We start from the raw sequence: 25269 nt of genomic DNA, 5'->3' as shown, positions 1-25269 counted from the left end.
CCGCGCTGCCCCGGAAGCGCTCCCGCCGCCGCCTGCGGGAACATGGCCGAGTCGCCGGAGGAGGTGGCGGTGCTCGTGCAGCGGGTCGTGAAGGACATCCGCAACGCCTTCCAGCGGAACCCACACATGTGAGTGCGGCCGGGGCCGGGCTGCCCGCCCTCCGGTCCATGCGCGCTGCGCGTCCGCCAGCAGGCGGGGTGCGGGTCCCGGCGGGGCCGGCCGGAGCCGGGGCCGGGCCCAAGGTCACGCCGTGAGCGGCGGCGGGGACCAGCCGTGTCTCCTCCGACTGCGAGGGCCGGCTCCGGGCGACTGCGGTGGCACCGACAGGTGCCTTGCTGGGGTCAGGTGCCGCGTCCCTGTCCTCGGTGGTCTCCTGCCGCCGCGGCTTCTCCTGGACTCGCTCCGGGAGCCTGAACCAGTGGAGACCGGGGCGGCTGCGTCCGCAGCCCGGCGGCCACAGCCGCCCCGCCGGTGAAGCGTACCGAGCCATGGAAACCAGCGAGGGCTCCGCAGTCCGGAAGTGGTGAATGTATTTTCCAAGAAAAGTTGCTAAGTGACCTCTCTCAGAACTCGATGTCTGACAGTGCTAAACTTATCGCACAGTCGGGATGGAGCTGAGCCTTCCCGGCGCGTGGGCCAGCCCTGCCGAGTCCCACAGGGGGCAGCGGATTCTGTGTTTGCCTGGAGCAGAGCTCTGGCGCTGGTGGGAACAGAGCTTAGGATTGAAGCCTCCTGAATTGCACCTTTGCACAAACAGAGCCGTGTGGTGTATACAACCTGCAAATCCGTATGTTGAGGGGGTTGCCAGTGCTTTTCATTGCGTGTTGTTTTGAGGAAGACAGAATGACTTAGAAAATGCAAACCACAGTAATTACTGTCTTGTGACAATCAGATTTATCCAGCAGTCTGGGGGGCAGATGGTCTGTTCTATTTTTCAGTGTTGTTGACCAGCCTTGAGAACCTGTTTTAAGTGCCTCCCATACTTCTGTTTCCCAGAATATATTTCCCCAACCTTGAAAACACAATCTAGGGAAGTACTTTTCAACGTATATTGAAAAGCTCCATATCAGCACGCAAGCTCCGTGTTGGTTATGGCAAATAAGATAGCACATAATGAATAACAACTTCCTAATTTCAGTGAGGTGCATTTAAGTCAGGTGGAAACTCTGAAGTCTCTGAGGTGGTGGCCTATTAATCTGTTCCAGAAAGCGATAAGCTAAACAATTGCACAGGAAAATTTTATGGCACCTAATTTATCCCTTTGCTTAACATGAGAAGATTAGAGTAAATACCCTTATGTTTCTCTAAATGTAGTCAGCAATTTGGGTGGGCGGCCAGGTTTTAAAATGCAGCATATGGATGCTGTTTAAAAAAAGGCTGCGTTTTGCCTTGAAGTTTCATTTTTAGGATGTGAAACATAATGCACTAGAAACAGCCAGTATTTATGAATGAATGTTCTGATTTTTTTCATAGTTCGCACTCCTCTGCCAGAATTCTTTACTGGTAGCAAACTTTGAGATGGTGTTTTTGAAGAATTTGCTGCTAATGCAGTTTTCTTTCATAGATGCAATCTCAGAGATGAAAGTAGGCTGCAAGAGTTGTGCATGCTGAGACTGATGCACTGTGATGTGCTTTGAGTGAAAAAGCACAAGCTGCTGCTTGTTTATCCCTCAAAGCAGGAAAAGCAACAGTTTTGTTGCTAAGTTTCTGAAGTGGTTGAAACACCTTGAAATGGGACTCTGCAGGCCGGTGTAGGCTGTGGGCCCTTTGCTGTGCTGCCTCTGTGCCTCTGGAGCATGAGGCTGTAGCCGTACTGGCTGGATCTGTTCGTCTGTCTGCATCTTGTCTTCTGCTGCTGGCCAGCTACAGTTCCTGACAGGTGGTATCCTGAATTCAACAGGGTACTGATCCAGGTTTGAATTATTTTACATGGGAACTGCCTAGTTTTACTGAAAATAAGGAATCTGCAACGTGAATGATGTTCCTATTCACTTACCATACTTTTGTCCCCTACTCGCCTCTTTATCAGCATTTATTGACCCTTGTGAATGGCTGCTTGTACACTTACCCACTTAGTGTCCATCAGAATGGGTGTTTTGTTTTGGTCAGTTTATAATTTCCTAAGTTTTGAAGTGGGATCAGCACTAAAGAGGATGTAAACCTAAAGTTTTAGGCTAAATGTAACATAGGCTTGAAGTTTCTCTTTTTTGCACTTTAAATGAAATTTGCAGCAGGACTATTTTTTTAAGATGATCTTCTAACTAAATATACAATTCAGAATACTTTTTGCCTTTTCTCTCTGATATCTCCATTTATTTTCAGTTGGATAGCTGTGTCAGCATGCTAATTTTCAATTTTGTAAGGTTTCTTTTAAATTTACAGGGGAATATTTTTACCCAATCTTCCAAGCATAGGTCTTGATAAAGCTCACTTACATGAGCTATCCTGCTGGAATGGAACAGATCACCAACAGTGAGCAGATTAGTGTATACTTTCTCTTTGAGCCTTACTGTTCCTTTACATGTAAAGTGAAGCAGAAACAGGTCAGCATGTCAAAAAAATACGTGAATTTGTTTGGTGTAACTGGCAAGATGAAACCTTAGATGATAGTGCAGCATTTGTATACAAAATCTGAGGATACTTACTTATATTCTGCCAAGAGAGGTTGAGTTATTTTAAAGATGATTTCCCAGAAAAGAAATCAGAGAAGGTCCCTCTACATGGAGTACCGAAAGCTGAAGACCCATAATGGTAGGGTCACACTAAATGCTTCCTCCACTAGCTGTACTGTGGTGTTACGGTTTTGTGACCAAGGGAACTTTTTTGTATTATCACAGCTTTGAAAGTTTAAATCAGATTGGCTATTGGTTTGTTGAACGGCTGAGTCAGCAGGCTGGGACTTTTAAAGTAGGTCCTGCAATGGCTTGTCACTACCGTTCTGTCCTGGCTAAGGTTTGCAGTATGGACCAGGTCTGGATTTTGCAGCTCCAGGGTCTCCCAGATGTCATTTTGCATATCTTCTCTGGTCTCAGCTCAGGTTGAAGAAACTGTAATGGTGGAAAATTTCATGACAACTCATGACTCATGAACTCATGACTAAAACTTTCCACTATTTTCTGACTGGTTCTACAGTGTGTTTCAGGAATATGAACTGGTGTGGTATCCTGTAAATATGGAAATAATTTGTGAAATTTTTGAAACGTGATTGTAGTGCCTGCTTTGAGGAAAATAAATGTAAAAGCACTAAATAACTTCTAAACTTCAGGAGACAATATCAGAAAATTGGGAAATACTGGGAGAGAAATTGAACCTTAATTTAGACTAGAGACACAAGTACCATTTAAAAGCAGCCCTCAGTTGGTGTCTTCTTCAGTATTGTGAGCATTTTGTGCCTGTCACTTGACCTAAATGCAGGCGTTGACCATTCTGCAGTGAATTTGGGCAGTCTTGTCATATGAACAGGCATCGCTTCCACTGTATCTCCAGGGGTGTTTTACATGGTTGATCACTTCATTTCACAAGCACTAATTCAGCGGTGTCTGCATGTGAGTCCTGCTGCAGAGGCTTGCTTTGGGTACATGATGGAGCAGACACTTCAGGCATTCTTAAGTAGTGTCTCCTGGTAAGCCTTGTTCTGTTGCTTGGTCCTTCTGCAAATCTGAGGGACCTTCAGAAAGACAAATAGATGGTGCCCTGAATAAATTATTTTGTGAGATAGGCAGCCCACCTTAGATAAATCTGCATCCCTCGTATTTGGCATTATGAATTCTATTGATTCTCAGGAAAAGAATGCGACATTATTTCTGAGCCACATGAATCATCAAAAATTATACCAAAGTGTTGGAGAAAAGGTTGTCACCAGATGACAAATCCTGGTTTGCATATTTGAAAAAACTGAGTAGTTACCAGATAAAGCACCTTTTGTATGGCACTATGTCGTGGTACATTTCAGTATGCAGTGGGTCTAGTCTTCTGATGATTTTGGCTACCAGAGTGCATTCTGAAGTGTTTCAGGCTGATTTGCCAGCTTTGTTCAAACTGTACATGTCTGTTGATTTGGCGTGTTCAAACCAGTATTGTGAAATTTAGCTTGTGCAAGTCAGACTTCTTGCATTTGGTAGTAAGTAAAGATGTGGATGTTTGTTTTGTGGTTTTTTTCTCTCCTTGCTGTTTACCTTTGGTATACTGTTTGTAAGTTACAGCTGCTAAGTTCTTACGGTAATTCACAGAGTTAATTAGCCAAGCAGTGGTTGACTGCATCTTCATTGCTTTTGGACACATTCTTGTCCCTGTGTGCAATGACTGGGTTTAGCATTCATAAAAGAAAGGCCCAGCAGTGCCTCCAAACTTTGGGCTATTTAAATACTGTGTTGAAAGAAGCAGACTGGAATGTCATTTTAGGTTTAATCTTGCTTCTTGAAGAGCTTAGCTTGTGTTAAATGGAGCAGCACAGATAAGGATCTTGGTTTGATAATCATTTCTTGCTTTTAGTGGGGTAGGAGAATGCTTTTTTCCTTCTCTCTGTTCTCAGCTGACCAGGAAAGCTAAAGAGACCCAAGTGTGTGTTTGGAGACAGAGCCACATGAATTGCAAGTGTTTTACCTTGAGTTCACCGTACCTGTGTTTTCTGTGGCTTGCGATATATGTTGTGATGGATGGAAGATGAAATCTGTTTTCTGAATAAGCAAATATGTTCTTAAGCAAGCACACTGTGCCACTTTTAATTAACTCAGTAACAGTCCAGTGAGGACACAGTACTAAGTCAGTATGCTCAGAGTACCCAGTAATAATTTTTATTTAAGAAATTGATTTCAGGTTTAGGAGCTGACACTTGAAGGGTATCTGTAAATCTTGTTCTAAGAAGACTTAAGATGGAGAATTTGTTTTCTGAGATCACAAGAAATCTTTTGTATCTTGCATGAGATCTGAGGATTTCCCTCTTTAGCAGCAATTTTTTCCATTGAATGGGAGTTGGTAAAGAAATAAATGATGCATAATTGAAAGTATAAAATAATGTTGCTTTCTGTCCAAACAAGTATGAATCCTTGATGAGCTGTGTTTATTTTTAAGAATCTGCTGAAGCGACTATTCAGCATGCTAGAAAAACCTGATGAAAAAGTAAAATGTGGTATGGCCTCTTGAAACTAAACAGCTGAGTGTCTTGTGCTTTGTTTGCTGGTACAAATGGTCATGTTTGTCACTGTTGTTTTAAAGGCTTAAGTTTCTGATACAGATTTGTCGTCTAATCAGACTGGCCTCTGTGTCTCAAATCTTCCCCCGGTTAACCATGCTGCCTTGCATGGACAATGAAAAATGGGACATGTGGAAGTGAGCATATTCTTCTGTGTGATCTTTAGTTGTAGAGCACCTGGTCATGGTGCAGCAAGGCACACCTGGGTAGCTGTTGGTCAGTCAGGTACTAGTTAGCATGTTGTGTTTCTCTTGCTGAAGCAATTGTTACAGCTCTATTGCATATTTATTACAAAACCAGGGGTGCTTGTGTTGATTCAGCTGAGTTAAACTGCTTGGATGATAGTCTAAAAATAGAAGAAGTGGGGCCTTCATCATTTAGGATCTTTGTGAAAATCAAGTAAGACTTTTCAGGTTATAGATTTCAGCAAAGACGAGGAAAACAGATGATGGAATATTTGGCTGGGAAGCATTGTCAGCATGCTCTATTGAGAAGAATAATTGTCACATACTGAAAATAAGCTTAATTATATTTCTTTCTGTTTTTTAAGAGATGAAATTGGATTAATACCCTGCCCTGAAGCCAGATATAACCGGAGCCCTATTGTCTTGGTAGAAAACAAGCTTGGTGTGGAGAGCTGGTGTGTGAAGTTTCTTTTGCCATATGTCCACAATAAACTTCTCCTCTACAGACAAAGAAAACAGTGGCTGAACAAGGATGGTGAGTTCTGAGTTGGAAAAGAGTATATTATGTGATTTTTAGTGCACTTTTTAAAAATTTATCGTAAAATCATTTTGTTTGGAAAAGAGCTTTAAGATCAGCGTCTACCTATAAACCTGACACTGCCAAGTCCAGTACTAAACCATGTTCCTAAGTGCTGTGTTTACATGTCTTCTAAAATACCTCTAGGGACGGTGACTCTACCACTTCCTGAGCAGCCTCTTTCAATTTTGACAACATTTTCAATGAGGAAACTGTTCCACGTATCCAACCTAAACCTCTCCCGGTGCAGCCTGAGACCATTTTCTCTTGTCCTATTTTTTGTTATGTGTGAAATGAGGCTGACACTCACCTGGCTACAATCTCCTTTTATGTGGTTCTGGAGAACTGTAAGGTTCCCTGAAGCCCCTTTTTCTCCAGGCTAAACACCTCCAGCTCCCTCAGCTCCTCATTATAAGACTTGTGCTCCAGTTGCCCTTCTCTGGGCTCACTTCAGCACCTTGATGTCCCAGTGGGTACATGGAGATGGTCACTGATGTGATCCTGCTGGCCACACTGTGATCACACATCCTGATCCAAACCAGGATGCCATTGGCTTTCTTGACCACCTGGGGAGACACTGCTGGCTGATGTTGAGCTGGTTCTAGTCCACACTCCTGGGTCTTTTTCCACCAAGCATGTTTCCCCCAAACCTATGGTGTTGCACAGTGTTATTGTGACCCAGGGGCAGGACCCATCAGAAACTCATACAAGCTTCAGCTCACTGATCCAGCTTGTCCAGATCCCCCTACAGAGCCTTCCTACCCTCCAGCAGATCATTCCCACCTGTGGTGGCATGATCTTCAATCTGACTGAGGGTGCACTCAATGCCCTTGTCTGGATAATTTACCCTTCATAATGACAGTTGAACCTGTTCTGGAAGAAATGGTGGTTACTGAGAAGAGCAGGCTTTGGATTGTGCATCTTAACTTGAACAAGTTTAGGGTCATTTGAAAATAAATTTTCTTTCTCTCTTGCCCAAACTAGAAAGGTTAGAGATAGACAACTTACTTCAGTAAATTATTTGAGGAAGTGATGTTAATTGATACAGAAGGAATTTTCTCCTGTTTTCCTGAGTCAAAAGGAAAATGTGGTGATGTATATATCTACTGTAAGAAATGAGTGCAGTGTGTTTCAGATGTAGAGGTACCATAAATTATTAGTCCCAATAACTTGATAATTGTAAAGTTTTATTTCTTTTCTCAGATCTTTGTTTTGGTTTGGTTTTTAGTTTAACTTGAATGAAAAATTCTTCTGTATATGTTTTTTAAAAAATTCAAACTAAAATATTATGAACAGGTGTGACATAAGAGGTGTTTGACTTGCTTATAAGGTGTCCTGTTCAGAGTAAGAATGAAAAAGAATAACTAGTTTATGAAACAAGTTTTTTGTTTATTGTTGCAGTATCTTCTAAATAGCAGTTGGAATAAAGAATGTTCTTATGCTGGGCTTCTCACTGTCTTATTTCTGTTGTTTTTTTTCTTTTGGAGACTTCTTTCTCGTATCTGTTACCTTCTATGGTATTTTTCACTCCCTTCAGAAAGAGGGATATCTGTTCTGTTGAAGAGCAGCCTGTGACCACTAACAAACTTCAGATCTTTAGTATCTCACATGCAACTGGGTTTCAGTTTTGGACGGTTACCATATTTTATTTTTTTTCTGTTTACGTGTAACTAAGCTGTCCATAAAGCACTGACTGTGTCCATTTTGCTTCAAAATGTGTGGGATTGTCTTTCCCTCCTGAGGCATACCAAACAGCCGCCATTCATTTGGTTGTGTTGATTGCAGCTGTAGCTAAGCCTGGTCTCCCTGGCTGCTTTATGAAATAGTGAGTTAAAGAATTATGTTTTAAAAAGTGGGATGCTAGCATACATCTGGTGCAGACTCTAGCACCTAATCATAACTAACATGGTGTAATACTTGGTGTTACTGCTAGGTAAGTTTTGAGAATAGGTCTGTGTAGATGAGGAGATTATGTCTGGTCAGTAGCATTTCCCCTTTGATACCTACTTTTCTTTAGTACTTCATTGCTGTAGTTTGTGTCACTTTAAGTGGACGAAGCCAGCTGTGCAGTGATGCTTATTAAAGTGTAATGTACAGCACATTCAGGTGGTGTTGGTTAGGTCTGTTATTGAGTTTTCTCTCAATACCTCCGAGGGTCCAGCCAGTGGAGAAATGGCTTAATGAAATAGCGAGACGGCTTCTCAGGATATGCTTTGTAAAATAAAGGTTTTAATATCAGCAAAAATAACAAACATTACGAAATGAAAAGAGATAAGCCGAGCACAGTGTACCAAGCACAGTTACGCTGGCTAAGGCATTCCCAAAAAGCCCTGTGCACCTCTTGTGCTGGCTCTTTAATACTCGATGGTCTAGGTGGGCTTATTTGGCTCTTTGCCTGATGAGATTGACACTAGGCTTTGAGACACACTTCCAAAGCCCTATCACTGTGTCTGTGTTGGTACTGAGCCAATTGCAACGAGCAGGCTATAGAAAATTCTAGTTTAACTTCCTTATATAGAAACACCTGCTCAGGTACAGAAATGCATGACTACAGTCTGTAAACGTGCACTTGAACTTCTTTTGCCTTCTGAGGTGATACAGAGAAGGAAGATTGAGGTCTTTGGTGGATCCTGGGGTGGGAGCATTCTTAAGTCCAAGAGTGTTGCCTGGTTTTGTCTACCTGATGTTGGGGTCTAGATTTGCTAAACACGCTCTTAATTTGTTAAACACACTTTGATTCCTTGTTACAAACATATGGATATATAATGCAAGCATTTAGGAAAGAGTAGCATGAAATGCCAGAGACCTCATGACAAGTAGGGACCCATTCTCCTGGCAGCCTAGAGTCTTCCAGTGCTATCTGTACACATTGGGTGGTGTTAGAGTGACGGTGCACTGGCTTGATCCTTAGAATTAATTACCCTTCAAAAGAGTAGCTTTAAGAACTTGAAGTGTTTTCATGTGTTGCTAGGTATGACTGACCCATTGAGTGTGTTTTATTTTTGTCTAACAGATTTTTTGTGTGTGTTTGTGTCATTGTGTTTCCCACACTCCTCCTAGAGAGTTGATGTCATTATATGATTATCTATGAGAAATGTTTTGTGGACTTGATAAATTTTACATTGCCCTTTATTTTTTTTATTTTTACATAATTTATTTTCTTGAATGTTTTTTCTCATTACAGACATCTTTAAAAGAGTCTTTAACTTGGGGATATGTATTGCTAATATAAGTAACTTCAATTTTTTCTCGGTCTTTGTGGTTCATGGTTGGACTCATTAAGACCAGGATCTTTTTGATAACAGCCACCAACCTGCTGCTGCTGATTTATTCAGTTCTGATAGAAACTGGTGATTGTGACATCATTACAAATTTGAAATTCGGAAAGCAGACAATTCAAAATTCAATAAAATGTTATACAGGGAATGTAATTAATGTTGGCTGACACATAGCTAAATACAAACTTTAGCATTTAAACAGTTGAACCTACTAGCACAGGCAATCTTAGCAACACCAATGGTTCTCATTGCAGTGTTTCTGGAGGTCTGAGGTAGGAGTTTCTGATATGTATTGTTATTATGCTGCAAATCTTCAGCAGAGAGATTTCATTTTAGTCTCAGCTGTTACTGTAAAGTCTAACCATTGAAATTTCCACACAGAGAAAAGGTTTTTTCAAGCCAAACTACAAACATTGAGATCTATGTCATATTTTTGGGTTTCTAAAGACACCTGATAGCCATTACCTGTGTGCTAGCACCCTGCTCCAGTCACACCAGTGCAGGTGCTTTGTTGTGATGCCATCATACCTGCCAGTGCCACAGGGATGTTGTCCACGGGCCTCTGCTTCCCGTACAGGTGAAACCTTGCAGAACCCTTCCTCTCAAAATGCAGCTCAGAAAACTCTGTCTGTGAATACTGCAATAGCATGGATTTTAGTCTAGTGCCTGCAACTTATTTGGCATTCCTTTGAAAATGAAGCTCCATTCTGCTTTGTCTCCTCGTTTACAAAAGTCAGTTTCAAATGTGTGAGAAGAGGTTTTGTTTGTCCTTTTGCAGTTGGGGAGACTTTAATGTGCAAAAGAACATGTTCAGTGTGAGCACCTATAAAAAAAATAGTTTGCTTGAAATGTATCTAGTAAAAAGTAATTTTAAATTGTAAATAAAAGATGGGGGAATAGTTGGCAACTACTGTCATTGTGTGCCACATCTATCATAAGAATTCCTATTAAAAAGTGGCTTAGAGGTTACTAAATTGTGTCGTTTCACATCTGTGGCTCTGAATCCACACTGCATGAATCTTCATCTGTTACTTACCTCAAAGAGCATTGATATGAAAGAACTGGGTATTACTTGTAGATTTTCCTTTTATCTGCATCTTTCCTGTGATAATTTTCAGGATGCAGTGAAGCTCTGTAATGGAAAAATGGACAAAACACGAACAAATTCTATTTAAGTTGACTTGATTGGATGCTGTTACAGACCTTTGAGATGACCAGAATGGTCATATTAACTGGAAATCATGACTAAACAAGCTGTACTGTTCTAAGTAGCCTCTGAAAATCTTTTCTGAGAAGTATTCAAAAGACTGAAATAAGCTAGAATAAATTTTTGCTTGATGTGCATGTCATATGATGCGCATTGGTAGCACCTAATAATTACTAAAACCATAGTTGTAGGTAAAATGGAAAATGTACACGAAACAATCACAGCTCACAATTTTAACTATACCTTCATAAAGGTAAAACTTCATAAAGATGAAGTTTTGGTAAGTGTTCCAAACTAATTTTTGAATGTCAAATTGCAACAGTAGCCACAAAGCACTTAGCACATGTTTAATTTATGTATGTGTTTGATTTTGTGTATGTGAGTAATCCTGGTTGAGTTGAGACAGTCAGCTGCACAAAATTGAGTGTTGAAATACATTGCTGGTTCAGGAATTGGGTAAACCAAGGAATAGTATTTGTACTTTTAGGCAGCAAATTAGGAAGATGCTGTGTGCATATGAGAAATATTTATTCCTTGGCAGCAAAGACAGGATTAACTAAAACTTGTGAAAATAGAAAGTTCGTTCCTTGACATTTTTCAAGACACTACAGCTTAATGTAAAGTCAACAGTACACTAAAGAATTCCATACCACCACCCCCCCACCCATGACTCCTTGCATTATATGATGGTTTAGCGTGTACCTCTTAAGGGAGAACATAATGGAAAACAAAATGTCTTTGTTGGACATAAATGATTAATCAGACACACAGTAATATATGAAGGCATTTCACTTTTAGACCTACTTAAGTATTGACTCTTGTTTTAAAAATACATAAAGCTGTGTCCCTTTGTGTTTTGAATTAATTTGTGCCCTTACTGTTGAATTTCTTTACAGTTCATTTTGCTGTCATATTAACTGCACTAACCAGAGATCTGTTTCCATGAAATACCACCCTTTTCTTTTTTCTTCTGCTAATGAAGTACCTCTTATTTGCTGGAAATCACCTGAAGTATGATCTAATTGGTATGTTAAATGCAGAGTGATTAGGAGAGAATGTAGCCAAATTTCATTGACAGTAAAAGGTGGATAGTCACATTGTTTCTATGACATAGTTAAAAATAAGTGTAATACATAAATCTACAGTGTACAGTGCTTGAATGCAGGGAAGCAAGCAAATGTTCTGGTTTTTGCTTTGCGTTTTTTGTTGAATTAGTGTTAAAACTTCAGTCTGAAATGCTTCACAATATATTTAAAGTGTTTACTGTACAGTTCAATAGAGAGTACTTTTATAATCTTCATTCATAGCTAGCTGTGGTGTTTCATTTTTTAGCTACAGGATTTCTATAGTGTGTGTATTTTTTGTAACAGTATGGTATATGGCAGCCATTTGCAACTCATACTTGTTCTAAAATAGTAGGGTATATTTTTACTTCTCTATAGTGTTTAAAATTTTCTTTGAAGAATTCTATTTCTCATATACAGTGTGTGGTTGAAATCACTGAATACTCAAGGATTTTATATGATCATTTTTCCTTGCTGAGGGCATACTCATTATTAGTTCATTATTTTAAATAATGAAAAGGGAAGATATGGCAGATCTTGCTCCCTCTTAAATTAAGTTATCATTTCTTGTGGAATGGGAGCAATATTTTACAGAGGCACAATAGCCCATAGCAGACAGACTTTGAGGAATGAGAGGGAGTAAGGGACTGCAGAGACGTCAGTGCTGTGTGCAAATCATTACTAATCTTAATGTCTCTTGTTCCAATGTTTAGAGCTGATAGATATCACTTGTACCCTGCTACTGCTCAACCCTGACTTCACCACTGCTTGGAATGTGAGGTATGTTGCACTCAAAAAATGCCACCAAAAGACCTGGGCCTTATGTGAGTCAGTTGAAAGCTTTGTTTCAAGTGGTTGTTAGTGACTTTTAGCAGCAAGAACTTGTTGGCTAAGATGTGCCAAAGGAACGCAAAAAATCTCTTCCTTCCTGTATATTACAGATAGTTTGAGAGTGCCCTTTTTCCGGTTTTGTTGGGTTGGTTGGGTTTTTTGTCACTGTTTTTGTTTTGGTTGTTTTTTTTCTTGTAGGTTGAAGATTACAGTGCTCCATATGAACGCAGGTTTGTACCACATTTTCAGGATGTATAAGTCCCACTGTACTACCATTCCTCTTTCCTCCTGCAGTTAATGAGGGTAGTGCTCAACTGATGTCTGCTGTGTATTCACTGTTGTCATTTTTACCTCTCTTTGAGTTCTTTTGACATTCCAGCTCAGTTTGCTGCTATTATAGTGCAGGCTATCAAAGCACAGTAGATACTCCACAAGAGAGGGGGAGAAGGTGTCTACCCTTTATTTCGAACACATTTCCCCCATCCCCCCTCCTTTGAACCTGTTGAGTTCAGTATAACTTCATCCTTGGTCAAGCTTCAGAACTTGTCCAGGAGTTGTAATGGAGGAGAAGCAGGATTTTATGTTCTTGCTCTTCAGGAGGTGCAGAAACAACAATTCCTTGCAACTTTTTAATCTTAAGACTGTTCTGTAAATCTCAGAGTTGGCGAAATATTCTCTTTCTGCTGCCTAGTTAAGACTGGAGACAGTCTTAAAGCTATAATTTCAGAAGGGCTGGACGGCTGACAAAACTATGATAGCCCCTAGGAGTGTATTAATAGAAAACAGGACTTCTGTAGTTATGGTGCACTATTGCAAGTGGTGCATTAACAGAATGACCTAGAAAGATGATGGCTGCATCTAGTTGTCAGCCCTAGTTATGGCAAATTCAGCTTTTCCTTTTTTCTTCTATCACTGCTGACTCGTGGGTCTAAAAAAAGGGGGATGTATGTGATAGGAAAGGGTTTACTGTCATGGAAATGTATAGCTGAGTAGCTTTTAAGCGATGAAATGGAATTAGAAACTTGTATAAGTACTACAGCTGTTTCAGTAATCTCATTTTACAGTACTTATAATTGATTTTTGGTTTATGTTTTGTGGAATTTTTTTATTGCACATGCATTCATCCTTCTCAGTCTGTTTTTTCTGGGGGGGGTTATTGGTTTGGTTTTTTTGGTTTGGTGTTTTTTTGTTGTTGTTTGTTGCTTGTTTGGTTTTGGTGTTTGTTTGTTTGTTGCTGTTGTTGTTTGGTTGGTTGGGGTTTTTTTTGGTGCCTGACAGCTGAAAGAGTTAGCTTTTATGTGCATGAGAAGGATCGTTCAAAAGTTGTAAGTGGAATTAAAAATGCTAAGGAATATGGATGAGGATTGTTTTCTCTTTTATGATGTTTCTGATTTACCAAAACATACGAATTACTACAGAAGTTTGGCTTACTCCCCGAATTGTTGACTAGTGATCTACCAGTCAGTCTGTCTTTGAAGCTCTGTTCAGCAGAGATTTTGTTACAAAAGCCAGTCAGTGTCTGTGGAGGTTACCAGTGAGCTCACGCTAGTAAAGGAACTGCTTTGCTGAATCTGACCCTGCATTGTTCTAGGTTTCTGCTGGGAGCTTGCTCTTTTGAAGGGGAGGCACTTTAGTTATGTTGACATGTATTTCAGCTTCTCTGTGAAATTACAGGTCAAGCTAGCCAGCTGTGTGGCATAATCAGTCACAGAGTAGACATCTAACTGTGTTCTGTACAGATGCTGGTGATAAATCCTAATACTGACGTAGTCCGAGCTGAGAACTAATAGTATGATACTTGCACTCTGCTTGCAGAACGTGATGCATCTGTTGTGGGATGATTGGTTTCTTGTTGCTCAGACAATGTTTGTCATGCCAGGTTCATCTTGGATTCTCCATTCACAAGTTCACTGCTTTATTTTGAGGGGGAAAAAAGCATCATAGACTCTTAAGAATGTTCTAGTTGTCCTAGATAGCAGCCCTGCACACAGTGTGTTTCCTGTAATTTATTGACTCTTTCATTGTGAGCTGGGATAATCCCCTTTTCAGATGTTGCATTGTGCTGAAAGCTTCAGAGATAGTGGTTGACTCAGGAGCACTGAACTTGAAGAGGAGAGAGAGAAAAGAAAATCCCTTCCTAGGAAAGGACACAGGACATGGCAGAGCCAAGTCAGAAGACTAAAATGGTGTTGTGGAAGACAAATGAGCACTTCAGCTCAGCTGACGATCATCGCAAGTTGTATCTGATTACTGAAGGACAGGAGAAGACAGAACTTTAAAAATATTATCTAGTCTAGCTAGGAATAGATGGTCTGCCTTGACTTTATTGCTGTTCTGAAGAGTTGTAATGTGCCTAGTACATATGTTTGTTGTTTATTTATTTATTTAATTTAGAAGTGACTGGAAAGTTACAGAAGGGCAGGAACTATAACCTAAACCCTGAGACCTGAGCAAGAGGTAATTATATGGCAGAAGAAGACGTGCTAAACAAGTGTGTCAGTTCCTAGGAACTGAGAGAAACCCCTGTTACACTGAATGGGATAAGAGATCTCTTCAGTTGTTAATCCTTGTCTTGGTTTGGAAAAACAGTTATCTGTCAGGGAAAACTGGAGTTTCCTTTGGAATGGAAAATTTAAAAAACCCTTCCATTCAAATTATTACAATTATGCAATTAGGAGCTTTCAGGCAAAAATATGGGAATAGGAATAATAGTTGTTTACTAGGAATATTAGAAAACAAAAATGCAAATGCAGTTGTACAAACAACAAACAAGCAAACAAACAAAATTCCTAGGAAACCCTGACAGAGTCAGAGATATGACCTGATACCCTGTTATCAGGGTGTTGGAAGCAGTCCAAATAAGTCTTCCTGGAGTAACAGATGTTGTTCTGTGAAGTAGAGATGATCCTGTAGAAAAAAAGAGTCCAGTGCTGGTGAGATGGGTCCAGTCTTCTTCCGAGAATTCAGTGGAAAACCGGCTGATCTGCACTCCCTGTGTTTCCATTTTATCTGGATAGGGAATGGTTGGCTCCTCTTCACTGCGTGATGCATCTCACACTGGAATGAAGTAATGTTATCAGTCATGTGAGAGGCCTTAAATGCCCCATTCACAGGTGATGTCCCTCGGAGGAGGATGGGTGGAGGAAGAGATAAGAAGGCACTGCCATATCTGGTGTTATCAGGTGTCCCATTAACAGAAGGCATCCACCCTCTTCCCCCCCAGAGTTACAAGAGATAAAAAACAGCATCTCCCAACCGGTTTCAACAGATGAAAATAGAATACACATTTTTGGTTAAATTTTTCAACCCAAAACAATCCTCAATTCAATTATCCTGTGTTTCTAGAAGTTGAAAAGTCTTGCAAGTTAAAACAACCAAAATTTTTATGTGAGTGATTGTAAGGGAATTTTCATAAATGCCTTTGTTCTCCGTGTTATACTTCCTGGCATGTACAATTGATGAAAAGACATTAGGTAACATGACACTCTTAAAAATCATATTTTGCTTTCAGATATGAATGACTTCAAAGGTGTTAGCATAAGGCAAGTCAAAATTACTCCAGATTAATTTTTATGGGAGCTATAATCCTTAAGGCTGAAACATTTTCTATGATCCACATGGCAAGAAAGTGAGCTGAAAATTATATCTCAAGTTGGATGTTAGCTGGAAGAGCTTAGAAGAGGTTTATGTGGGAGTGTATGGTACTTCAGTCATACTAGTGCTTGTAGTCCTTTGTGAATGGCATAATCTCATTTGAAAATACTTACAGCTAAAACCAGCTTTTCTACTACAGCAATGAGGGTAGATCTTTTGTATATTGTTCCTCAACTTTTGTCCTTGGTTTAGGACAAATTAGGGGAAAATCTCCAAAGGAACCCCTTAAAGGAAACAAACTCCACAACTCCTCCTCCCCCCGCCCCCCACCACTGGGTTTGGGAGGAATTTCCTTGGAGGAAAAGTGGAAAAAACTTGTTTATTAACAACAGAAAACACTCCCCAACACAAGAAAAACAGCCCGAGATGACGACAAATGTTTTCACCAGTCCGAGAGGATGAGCAGTCTCTGCTGGGGAGGGTGCCAAGCTTCTCTCAGATGCAGACTCCGGGGGGACTTTCTTGATGTTCCCAGATCAAGGTCCGAAGCCGGTTCCGATGTCTTCAGGGAAGGGGAGGAAGGAAAGAAGGGGAAAAACAAAAGCAGAAAAATGGCAAAAAGCAACTAAACAGCAAGAGAACAAAGCCAGCAGCCAGCGAAGCCTAAAGCTAGCAGCAGCAAGTGAGAGCCAGCAGCTGGGGGAGGGGCACGGCTATAGACAAAACAAACCGAGAGCATGGGAACAGAAACACACGATTGGGATACAAAGCATGAACATGTCCTGTCACCCCAGGACAACTTTGCAAAAGAGGAAGTTTACTTCAAGAGTGTATAAGCGTGACCCTGTTTACTTACAGTGAATATTTTAATACAGAAAGAGCAATTTCTTCACTAAAAGTTTAGGTTTTGGTACGTAGGTGACCTGGTAATCTAAATATTTGTTAAACATGTTCATGTATTTGCTTTAAGTATCAGACTGATCTAGGCTGTATTTTCATTCTGTGTGTGTGATAAGTAATTTTTACCAAAATGTCACCTTTTGCATTGCAGTAATGACACAGTTGTTCCACCTGCTCCAGTGCTGACCCTGAATCTTACTTTTGTCTGCTTTCCAAATTTGAGTGCCTTGGCACAGAATGGTCTGGTCAGTCTGCCATTTCTGGTTGATATATCCAAACTACCTGTTAAAAACCAGCTAAAAGCATCCAGTCTGAAGCATGCTGGAACTTGGTTGAGATAAAAATCAATGTCCCAGCAGCTATCAGAAGCAAAACTTCCATAAGGATTGATATATTTCCCCAGTCCACTTCAATTTTCAGTAATATTTGCTCACTGTTAGTGTTGCAACCATTAGCTTCTGACTGTGGTTATAAGTTTCAATTACAGCAACACAAAGCCAAAGTGCCAGATGGAGGCAGTTTCCTACTAAAAATTACCAAGTCAGACAGTACTCACAGAAAGGAGGTGTGTCAGTTTGTTTGTGAGACTTGGGCCATAACTTTAGGACAACATGTTTTCTGCATCAGGCTGCAGAGGACTTTTGCCGTATCATTTGATATCAGATTTTTCCAGAATGTATTTCCTCCTGTCCCACTGGAGTCTTTTGGTCAAAAAGTTGATAATTTGCTCCTCACTTACTAATGCCATGACCATTATTGTGATGAATCAGAAATTACTAGAAAAACCAAAACCCAAACTCATGCCAAAATTCCTTCTGCTTCTTGCACTCTGAAGTTTTCAGTTGTGACTTTTGCAGGTTCTGGGAAATGTGTATTTTCTTTCTGCACATGGTAACTTTGGAACTTATTGTATCTTTACTTCAAAGCTCCTACCTACTAGATGGGAGAATAGCATATGAAGACTAAAGCCTTTGGAGTAACTAGTGATGGAGTGATGTCTACAAACATGCTCAGGACAGGCAATAAGAGTTACAAAGCTAGAAAGAAGAGGGTGAGGGGCAGGGAATTCTGTGCAAGGAAGGTGAGAAGAGCAAGTACAGATTTTCATTTTGCTCTCTCTGTGGGACGTACTCTAGGTAGAGTTGTGTTGGATGAACATAAAGTTTTTGTCAGGGCAAGTTTTAATTTTTTTTAACCAAAGATTGTTTTACATTTAAATAAATGGAGCAATTATAGCCTTTTTGTTAAGTTTGTAGAACATTCTACACACAGAGAACATTTCCCTTTTTAAATTTAGGGAAACTTGACACTGTATCTTGAACAGTATTTCAAAAATAAAAGTAAATGTGGAGGAGTGCTCTGTGTAAGAGTGTTTTTAGACGTACACAGTGATCTAAGGGCTTAATTTCAAGAAGGGATGTTTACTCGTATATGTAACCCTACTGGTAGTTGACTCAGTAATTTCTGGGTAGGTTTGAGAACCAATGGCTTGTATGTGCTCAGATTAAGATAAAGTTCTTTGTGCATGTATGTACAGTACATATGTATGTGTAGTAAAACGGATGAGTGTACTAAAGGGTTTTTAAACTCTTGTAGTTTGATAGTGAAGTTCTGTTACGATACAGAGGAAATGCCATGCAATTTGATACTGGGATTTGTGTTCTGCTTTCAGGTTACTACTTTTATTCACACAGATTTATTTTATCTTTTGTAGGAAAGAATTAATACTGTCTGGCACTTTAAATCCACTTAAAGATTTGCATCTTGGAAAACTGGCATTAACCAAGTTCCCAAAGAGTCCAGAAACATGGATCCATAGGTTGGTTTCCTTTGCCTTCCATTGACTCCTCTAACATTTTTCCTAGGGTTTTTTTTTATTTCATGTTCTTGGGTTAAGGAGAGTCATAGGTGCAGATGGACATCAAGAAATGTATCAGCTTGTTTGAACCAGTCATTGCAGAATACTGTGTTTTGGCTTTTGAAGCTACCTGTCTATATGCTACACTTAGAACTGAAACCATATGCACCTTTTCTGATGCATATTTTTAAAATAAACTTCAGAGGTGGGGTAAGTTTGTCATGTCTTGCAGCATTCTCAACCTGAAAATTCTGATTCCACAACTGTAAGTATTTGAGCACTGTAGGTTTCTTCTTTCCCTCCAACTTACTACTGTGCTGTTTGTCTATGGGCATTCCAGAAAGTGAATATTCTGCTAAAGCCAACCTTTATAAATAAAGCTGGGTTCTTTTTATGTTGGTACTGGCCTTTTTGGTTTGGTGAATTTATTGTTATTTCTAACTTAAACTAAATCATTCAGTCACCACTACTAGATATTAAAATAACAGATCACATGTCTGGAAAATTTAACTCCAGAGTTACTCAAATGCACAAGGCTCACCATCTCAGTCATGACTGACCATAAAATACCTGTAGCAGAGCCAAGTGAAGTATAGAGCCATTGCTCAACTTAAAAAAAAAACCAACCAAAAACAAACAAAAAAACCCCCCTTGTATGTGTGTGATCTTTTTTCATTATAGAAATAAAAAGGTAGGTTAACCTTTTACAGACAGCTCTAAAGAGATTTAAACGTAACACATTAGGAAGCAGTTAACAATGTTTGTGTTTCAGATGTCTAGCATTAGGGCAGCTGTAAAGTTGGTACTGCATTAGGAGCTTAATATTATATAAACAACATAACAAAACTTACTGACTACATGAGAATGTTTGGAAGTGGAAGTTGTTGATAAACTCTTGTTTGTCAGTGCATGCATGAGCTTAAAATTCGTAACATAAACCTAGCAAGTTGTGTATGAATATTCCACGGTGTTTCACTGATTCAGCAACAACAATGAATTTCTGCAGCATTGATTTTTAATTTTGATATTCAACTTCTTTTCATCATCCTCATGCTACTGGCTTGTGCTGCTTGATGGCTTTGAAGCAAATGTATGTGGTTATAATGGGAAAAAAATCTTGTGGTTTGTCATAGCTCACATTTCCTACATGGTAGCTAACACCAGAAATGTAAGATTTTTTTGTGTGTTAATACTGCTGAACCTCACGCTATCCATATCATTATGATGATAAATATGTTTTTATCAAATATGTCAGAATGTTAGGTTCTTTATATTTATTTTTACATTTTAGAAGTACTAAAAATTATAATTTCCATGAAAACTTAAATTAGGGGTATTTCGCTAGTGTCATAATTTGTTTTTCTTTCTCTTATTTACCTACGTTAGAAAAGTATATTTGAGGGTGATTGCACAAATGTTTGGCTTGGATTTGGATATACTGACCATGATTGGTACATGTTAGAAAATAAAATTTTCAGAAAATATTTCAAAAAATCAGCATAATGATTAATTTTGGGTTTCCTGTTCCCCCATGGTATCTCTTTCAGAGAGAAGATGCAAAAACCTATAATGGACTAAAAATAAAATTCAGTAAAACATAACCAATTTTTTTTTCTTATACATGGCAGATACACTCACTGAAGATGTCAAAATAATTGTTATTCATTCTGTCAGATAAGCTCCTGCTGTATATTTTGGGGGTCCAGATATATCTTGTGCATATACAGTCAGTGTATCTGTTGATTGTGCAGCTGTTACTTAAAAATCCTTCACTTGTTTGTAGTAATTCCAGGAACTGTAAGAGCAATAGGAACATGCAAAAATGAAAGTGACTCCAAATTAATTGGAGGAAATTGTGCATAAAAACCAAATAATACCATGGTATTGAACAGATTCCAGAAATATATTTTAAATCTTCTGAGATTGCACTGTCTAGAAAGTAGCTATAATTTAATTTTATAGGGGTTTTTTTTATGCTGTGGCCAGACCATAAAGTCTGTATTTTTTCACTCTCTTCTCCATATATAATTTATCAGATTTCCTTGTTTTATAAAGTATGCTCATTTTAAGAAAATGAAGTAATTACAGAGCTGAAATAGGTTGTCTTTATGGTTTTACTCAGAAGTTGATGTTAATGAAATTATAGTACATATCTTGTGTTAAAAGAGTGACAGTGCTCATTGAGTTTTTTTGCTTAGACTATTTTAGAATTTTCCATTTCTAGCATAGTTATGGACTGAAGTAAAAAAATACTAAAATGTGATGTTTGGATCAAAGACATATTTAAAAATTAAAAGTTAAGTCTTTAAAATTACCACATTTCATAAAATACTTTTATACAATGGTCAGAGCATGGTTTGCTTAGCTGTACATCTTTATTTAAAACAAATGGTATATAGGAAAAAAGTGTTCATACACTGCTTGTAATTTTCTGCTAAGAAACACAGTTTAAAATTGCATTCTTGTAAATTATCTTTAATATTGTCTTCCAATATTTTGTCCTTTTTTGATAACTGAGTGAAAAAGATAGAGTGTAGATAAAGCCCATGAGTGAACAAGCATATTATGAATGTCTTTAAATGAGAGAAAAAGCAGATGAGTTAACAATTTTTTTAATATGTGGTTGACTTATCTATTTTTTATTTATGTGTATATAGATATATAATTTTACATATGGCTTGCAAAATAGAATTCTCTCTTTCAAGTAAATTTATTACTTGTATTTTATTTATTGATTTCTTTTAACCTGGAGTTAAAAGAAATTTTGACACCTTTGAAAGTAACAATTCATTGATTTTTGAACCCATGTGAGCCAGTAGAAAACAGGATAACTTCTGTGTTTTACATCAGAGGATGTCCATCTCTCCAGAGCATTCCACACTGGACTATTGCAATTCCATTGACATGTGCTGTTCTGTGGAAGTTTACACATCTGTAATCTATTTCTGTAGAACCCTTTTGTGTTGGGGCTGCAGTTGCAGCATTGAGGTTGCCTCTAAAAATACTACTAAAACTTTATCTAAAGTAAAACAAAAAACGAAAACATCTAGGAATCTATGCATATCTCAGACACATGAAATCAAATATGTGTAATTCATCAGTAAAAACATTTGTTTTGCTTATACGTATAGGCCTTGAAACTGTAAGCCTTTTGGACTTTGCTACTCCTGGTGATGTACAGAAACCAATTTGAATTGTGGTGTGCAGTACTGTCAGATGTAAAAGATACTAAGAAGAGTTAATTTTTTTATTAAATCACTTTTTTCTATCTCACTTTGGCTACTTCATTTTAGTGCTGTGCAAGACTTTGAAAGAGTAGCCCATTAGAAATGTCATGTACACACTACTTGCACTCTTTCATAAATTTGCTGTTTCCTTCTGTTTTGTTTTATTATGCTGTAAGTAGCTGTGATCACTTAGAGTGAGCAAACTGATACAGCTGTGTTGGGAGTGTGATCATCGTGTAGTATCTTTTAGCATGGCAAGCGTTCAGATGGTTGTTTACCACTTGCTTATTACCTAGCTACAGTGTAGTTTAGAGAACAGAAATACTGGAAAGGTTTGATTTATGCAAATGAAAACCCATTTTTTTTTCTCTTAAAATTGCTCTCTCACCATTAACACTTTACATCATTTAACCAGACGATGGGTACTGCAGCAACTAATTCAGGAAAACTCCTTGCCCAGTCTTGCAACTAAAGGAAACTTGGGAGCAGCACCTGTGGAGAGAATTCACCGACTAGTGCAGGAGGAAATGAAAGTCTGCGCTGAAGCTGCTGGGAGATATCCAAGCAACTACAATGCCTGGTCCCATCGCATCTGGGTTTTACAGCATTTGGCAAAGCTCACTGTCAAGGTATAATACAGTAGTGAATAAATTCTTAAATTTTCTTGTCCAAAAAACCCAAATACTGGTTTGCAAAGCAGATTGTATAACATGAATGAAGAGTATCAAGTGAAGTTATCACAGGTAGTTAAGAATGTTTTAAGAAAGTGAGCAAAGTCTTGCAGTGAGTATGTTTTGCATTTTTCTTGCCAGTGCAAGCAGGTTCTGCTCAGCAGAAATAACACATTTTTCTTGCCTGTGTACAAAGTTCTGTTTCTCTCTTAGTACTTGGCATTAATATATGTGTGGGAAGAGTATAGATGGCACTGTGTGGGCCGAAGTAAGGAATGGGAAACTAAGTAATTCTTCCAGCACTAGTCTTGAAATTCCTAGTGGAGGAAAAAGGTAATATGTAACAGACATTAATGTTATTTTGATAATGTAATAGAGTTTTGATGCCTTTATTCAGCTTACCTCTGGTTTCAGAATATTGAAGGACCAAGTAAAGATAGCAGGAATTTTGGAGAAAGCATAGTTGTGCTTGTAACTAATTTCTTCAGTTCCAGCAGTATTTTTAGACAGCATTTACACTGGGAACTGATTAAGCTATTTCAGGGACAGCAAGGACACTTTATGCAGTGTTGAATGTTTTGCATCTATAACATCAATACCTCCAGAAAATTGAATTAGTTAATGTGACATGGTCTAAAATTTTTGTACTACTGTGTTTTCTGAGTGGGTAGGTGAATTCTTTGTGAATGTTGGGTTGATGCAGTGACACATCATTCACTTTTAACAGCAGCTGCTGCATTTTGCCACATAGGGTTATAAAGGAGGAATTGACTGGATGTTGTTGAGTCAATATAGCCATTATTTTTATATCCATTGAAGAGGCAGGGTAGAATTTGGACTTGTCTGCTTAGCAAATTTATATGAAAAGGTAGCTTTCAGAAAACTCAGAAGAATTGCAGGATTGAGATAGATTGGAGGTTAGAAGTTAGGGTTAGAAGTTTATATTAATAAAATACAGGAACTTTAATATCTTCAAGAGCTTATTAAAAGGTGAAGGGAGTTAGCACTGTTAAAGAAAATCCAAGTCGTTTTATGCCTTAAAACAAGTTGTAAACAGCTCTGTGTACATTATACTGGTAACACTAGTCTGAGGATCAGGATTACACCTTGAATGCTTTTTGCACTTGCTATTCCTTACTAGTTTAATTAAAGAAAAATATTTACATTGTAATAGAAATAACTCTTTGCAGAACTGGAATTATTCTGGTGAGTTTATTCCTTGTCAATTGTGAGTGCATTTTGTGACAAATCACAAACATGCCTGTGAAGGGAATATTTTTAATTTGTTTGATCTTTCCAAAGTTGATTTATTTTGCCTGCCATCCCATTTCTCCAACTGATCTATTTTTTTTAGAATGAAGTGATATTTGTGTCTAGAGTTGTCCGTCTGGTTTCTCTTACCACTGGCAAAATTTCACTGGTGGTGTTGTTCCTCCACCAATGTGTTTAACCTGTTGGGAAGTCTCTGAGTTGGCTCTTGTTTCTTCATGACAACACCAATGCATCTCATCAGAGGGCCTGGTAGAAGGTGTTTGGGATACAAGAAAATTATGAAAAATTGTGGAACATAAAAGACAGCAAGAAACATGTGATAAAATTTGTAGGTAACTTTAAGAGTCAGAATTATATGGTGATTATTTGCAAGATAGATGCAAGGGAATATGAGAAGGAGAACAGGGAAAAAGCAGGCATTGCAGATTTTCACAAAAATATGCAGGTTCATAGAATCACAGAGGGTTTGGCTTGGGAGGGTTCTCCATCTCATTCCAACCACCCGGCCATATGCAAGAATGCCACTCACTAGATCAGGTTGCTCAGGGCCCCATCCAGCCCAGCCTTGAATACTTCAATGGAGAGGCCGTCCACAACCTCTCTTGAGCAACCTGTTTCAGTGCTTTACCACCCTCACAGTAAACAATTTCTTCCCTAATATCTAGTCTAAGCCTGCCCTCTTTCATTAACCATTACCTCTTGTTCAGACATCGTGTAGCCACATAAAAAATATCTCTCCATCCTTTTTGCAAGTCCCTTGAAGATGCTGAGAGGCCACAGTGAGGTCACCGCAGAGCCTTTTCTTCTCCAGGCTGAACAACACCAGCTTTCTCGGCCCTAATAGGAGAGGTGCTCTAGTCCTTGGAGCATCTTTGTCACCCTTGCTCAACTTGCTGGTGGCACAGATTCTGATGCTGCCCAGGATGCTGTTGGTTTTCTGGGTTGCAAGTGGGCCTTACTGGCTCTTGTCCAACTTTTCATCCATGAGAACTCCGAAGTCCTTTTCCACAGGACTGTTCTCATTCATTTCTGGTCTGTGCTCACGTCTGGGATTACTCCAGCTCAAACGCAGCACCATGCACTTTGATTTGTTGAACTCATGGGCACATTTCTCAAGTTCGTCCAGATCTCCTGTCTAGCATCCTGTCCTCTTGTGTCAATTGCAGTGCTCTGCTTCATGTCATCTGCAAATGTGCTGAGGGTGCACTTAATCCCATTTTGTGTGTTATTGATGAAGCTGCTAAAGAGCAGCAGTCCCAGACAGAGCCCTGAGGGACTCATCACCAGTCTCTACCTGGACACGGAATCATTGACCACTCCTCTGGCTGCATCCATCCAGCTAGTTCCTTATACACTGAATAGATCTTCCATCAAATCTGTCTGTCTCAAACTTCGAGATAAGGATGTCATGTGG

At 39.1% G+C, this 25269-nt stretch overlaps 1 protein-coding gene across 1 annotated transcript in view; it reads left to right on the top strand.

The window, feature by feature from the left end:
• The first annotated feature begins 9 nt into the window (after nucleotides 1-9).
• The window catches only part of PTAR1 (protein prenyltransferase alpha subunit repeat containing 1), a 34758-nt gene continuing 9498 nt past the window's right edge, over nucleotides 10-25269 (top strand). The window contains exons 1-5 of the mRNA XM_063423074.1: nucleotides 10-128; nucleotides 5742-5911; nucleotides 12216-12282; nucleotides 18542-18646; nucleotides 22328-22541. Of these exons, the coding sequence (XP_063279144.1) occupies nucleotides 43-128; nucleotides 5742-5911; nucleotides 12216-12282; nucleotides 18542-18646; nucleotides 22328-22541 (642 nt within the window). The 5' untranslated portion in view covers nucleotides 10-42. The remainder of the gene's footprint in view (nucleotides 129-5741; nucleotides 5912-12215; nucleotides 12283-18541; nucleotides 18647-22327; nucleotides 22542-25269) is intronic.

The sequence above is a fragment of the Prinia subflava genome, chromosome Z (assembly GCF_021018805.1).
Source record: "Prinia subflava isolate CZ2003 ecotype Zambia chromosome Z, Cam_Psub_1.2, whole genome shotgun sequence".
NCBI lineage: Eukaryota > Metazoa > Chordata > Aves > Passeriformes > Cisticolidae > Prinia > Prinia subflava.
This window is presented reverse-complemented; position numbering and strand designations above follow the sequence as displayed.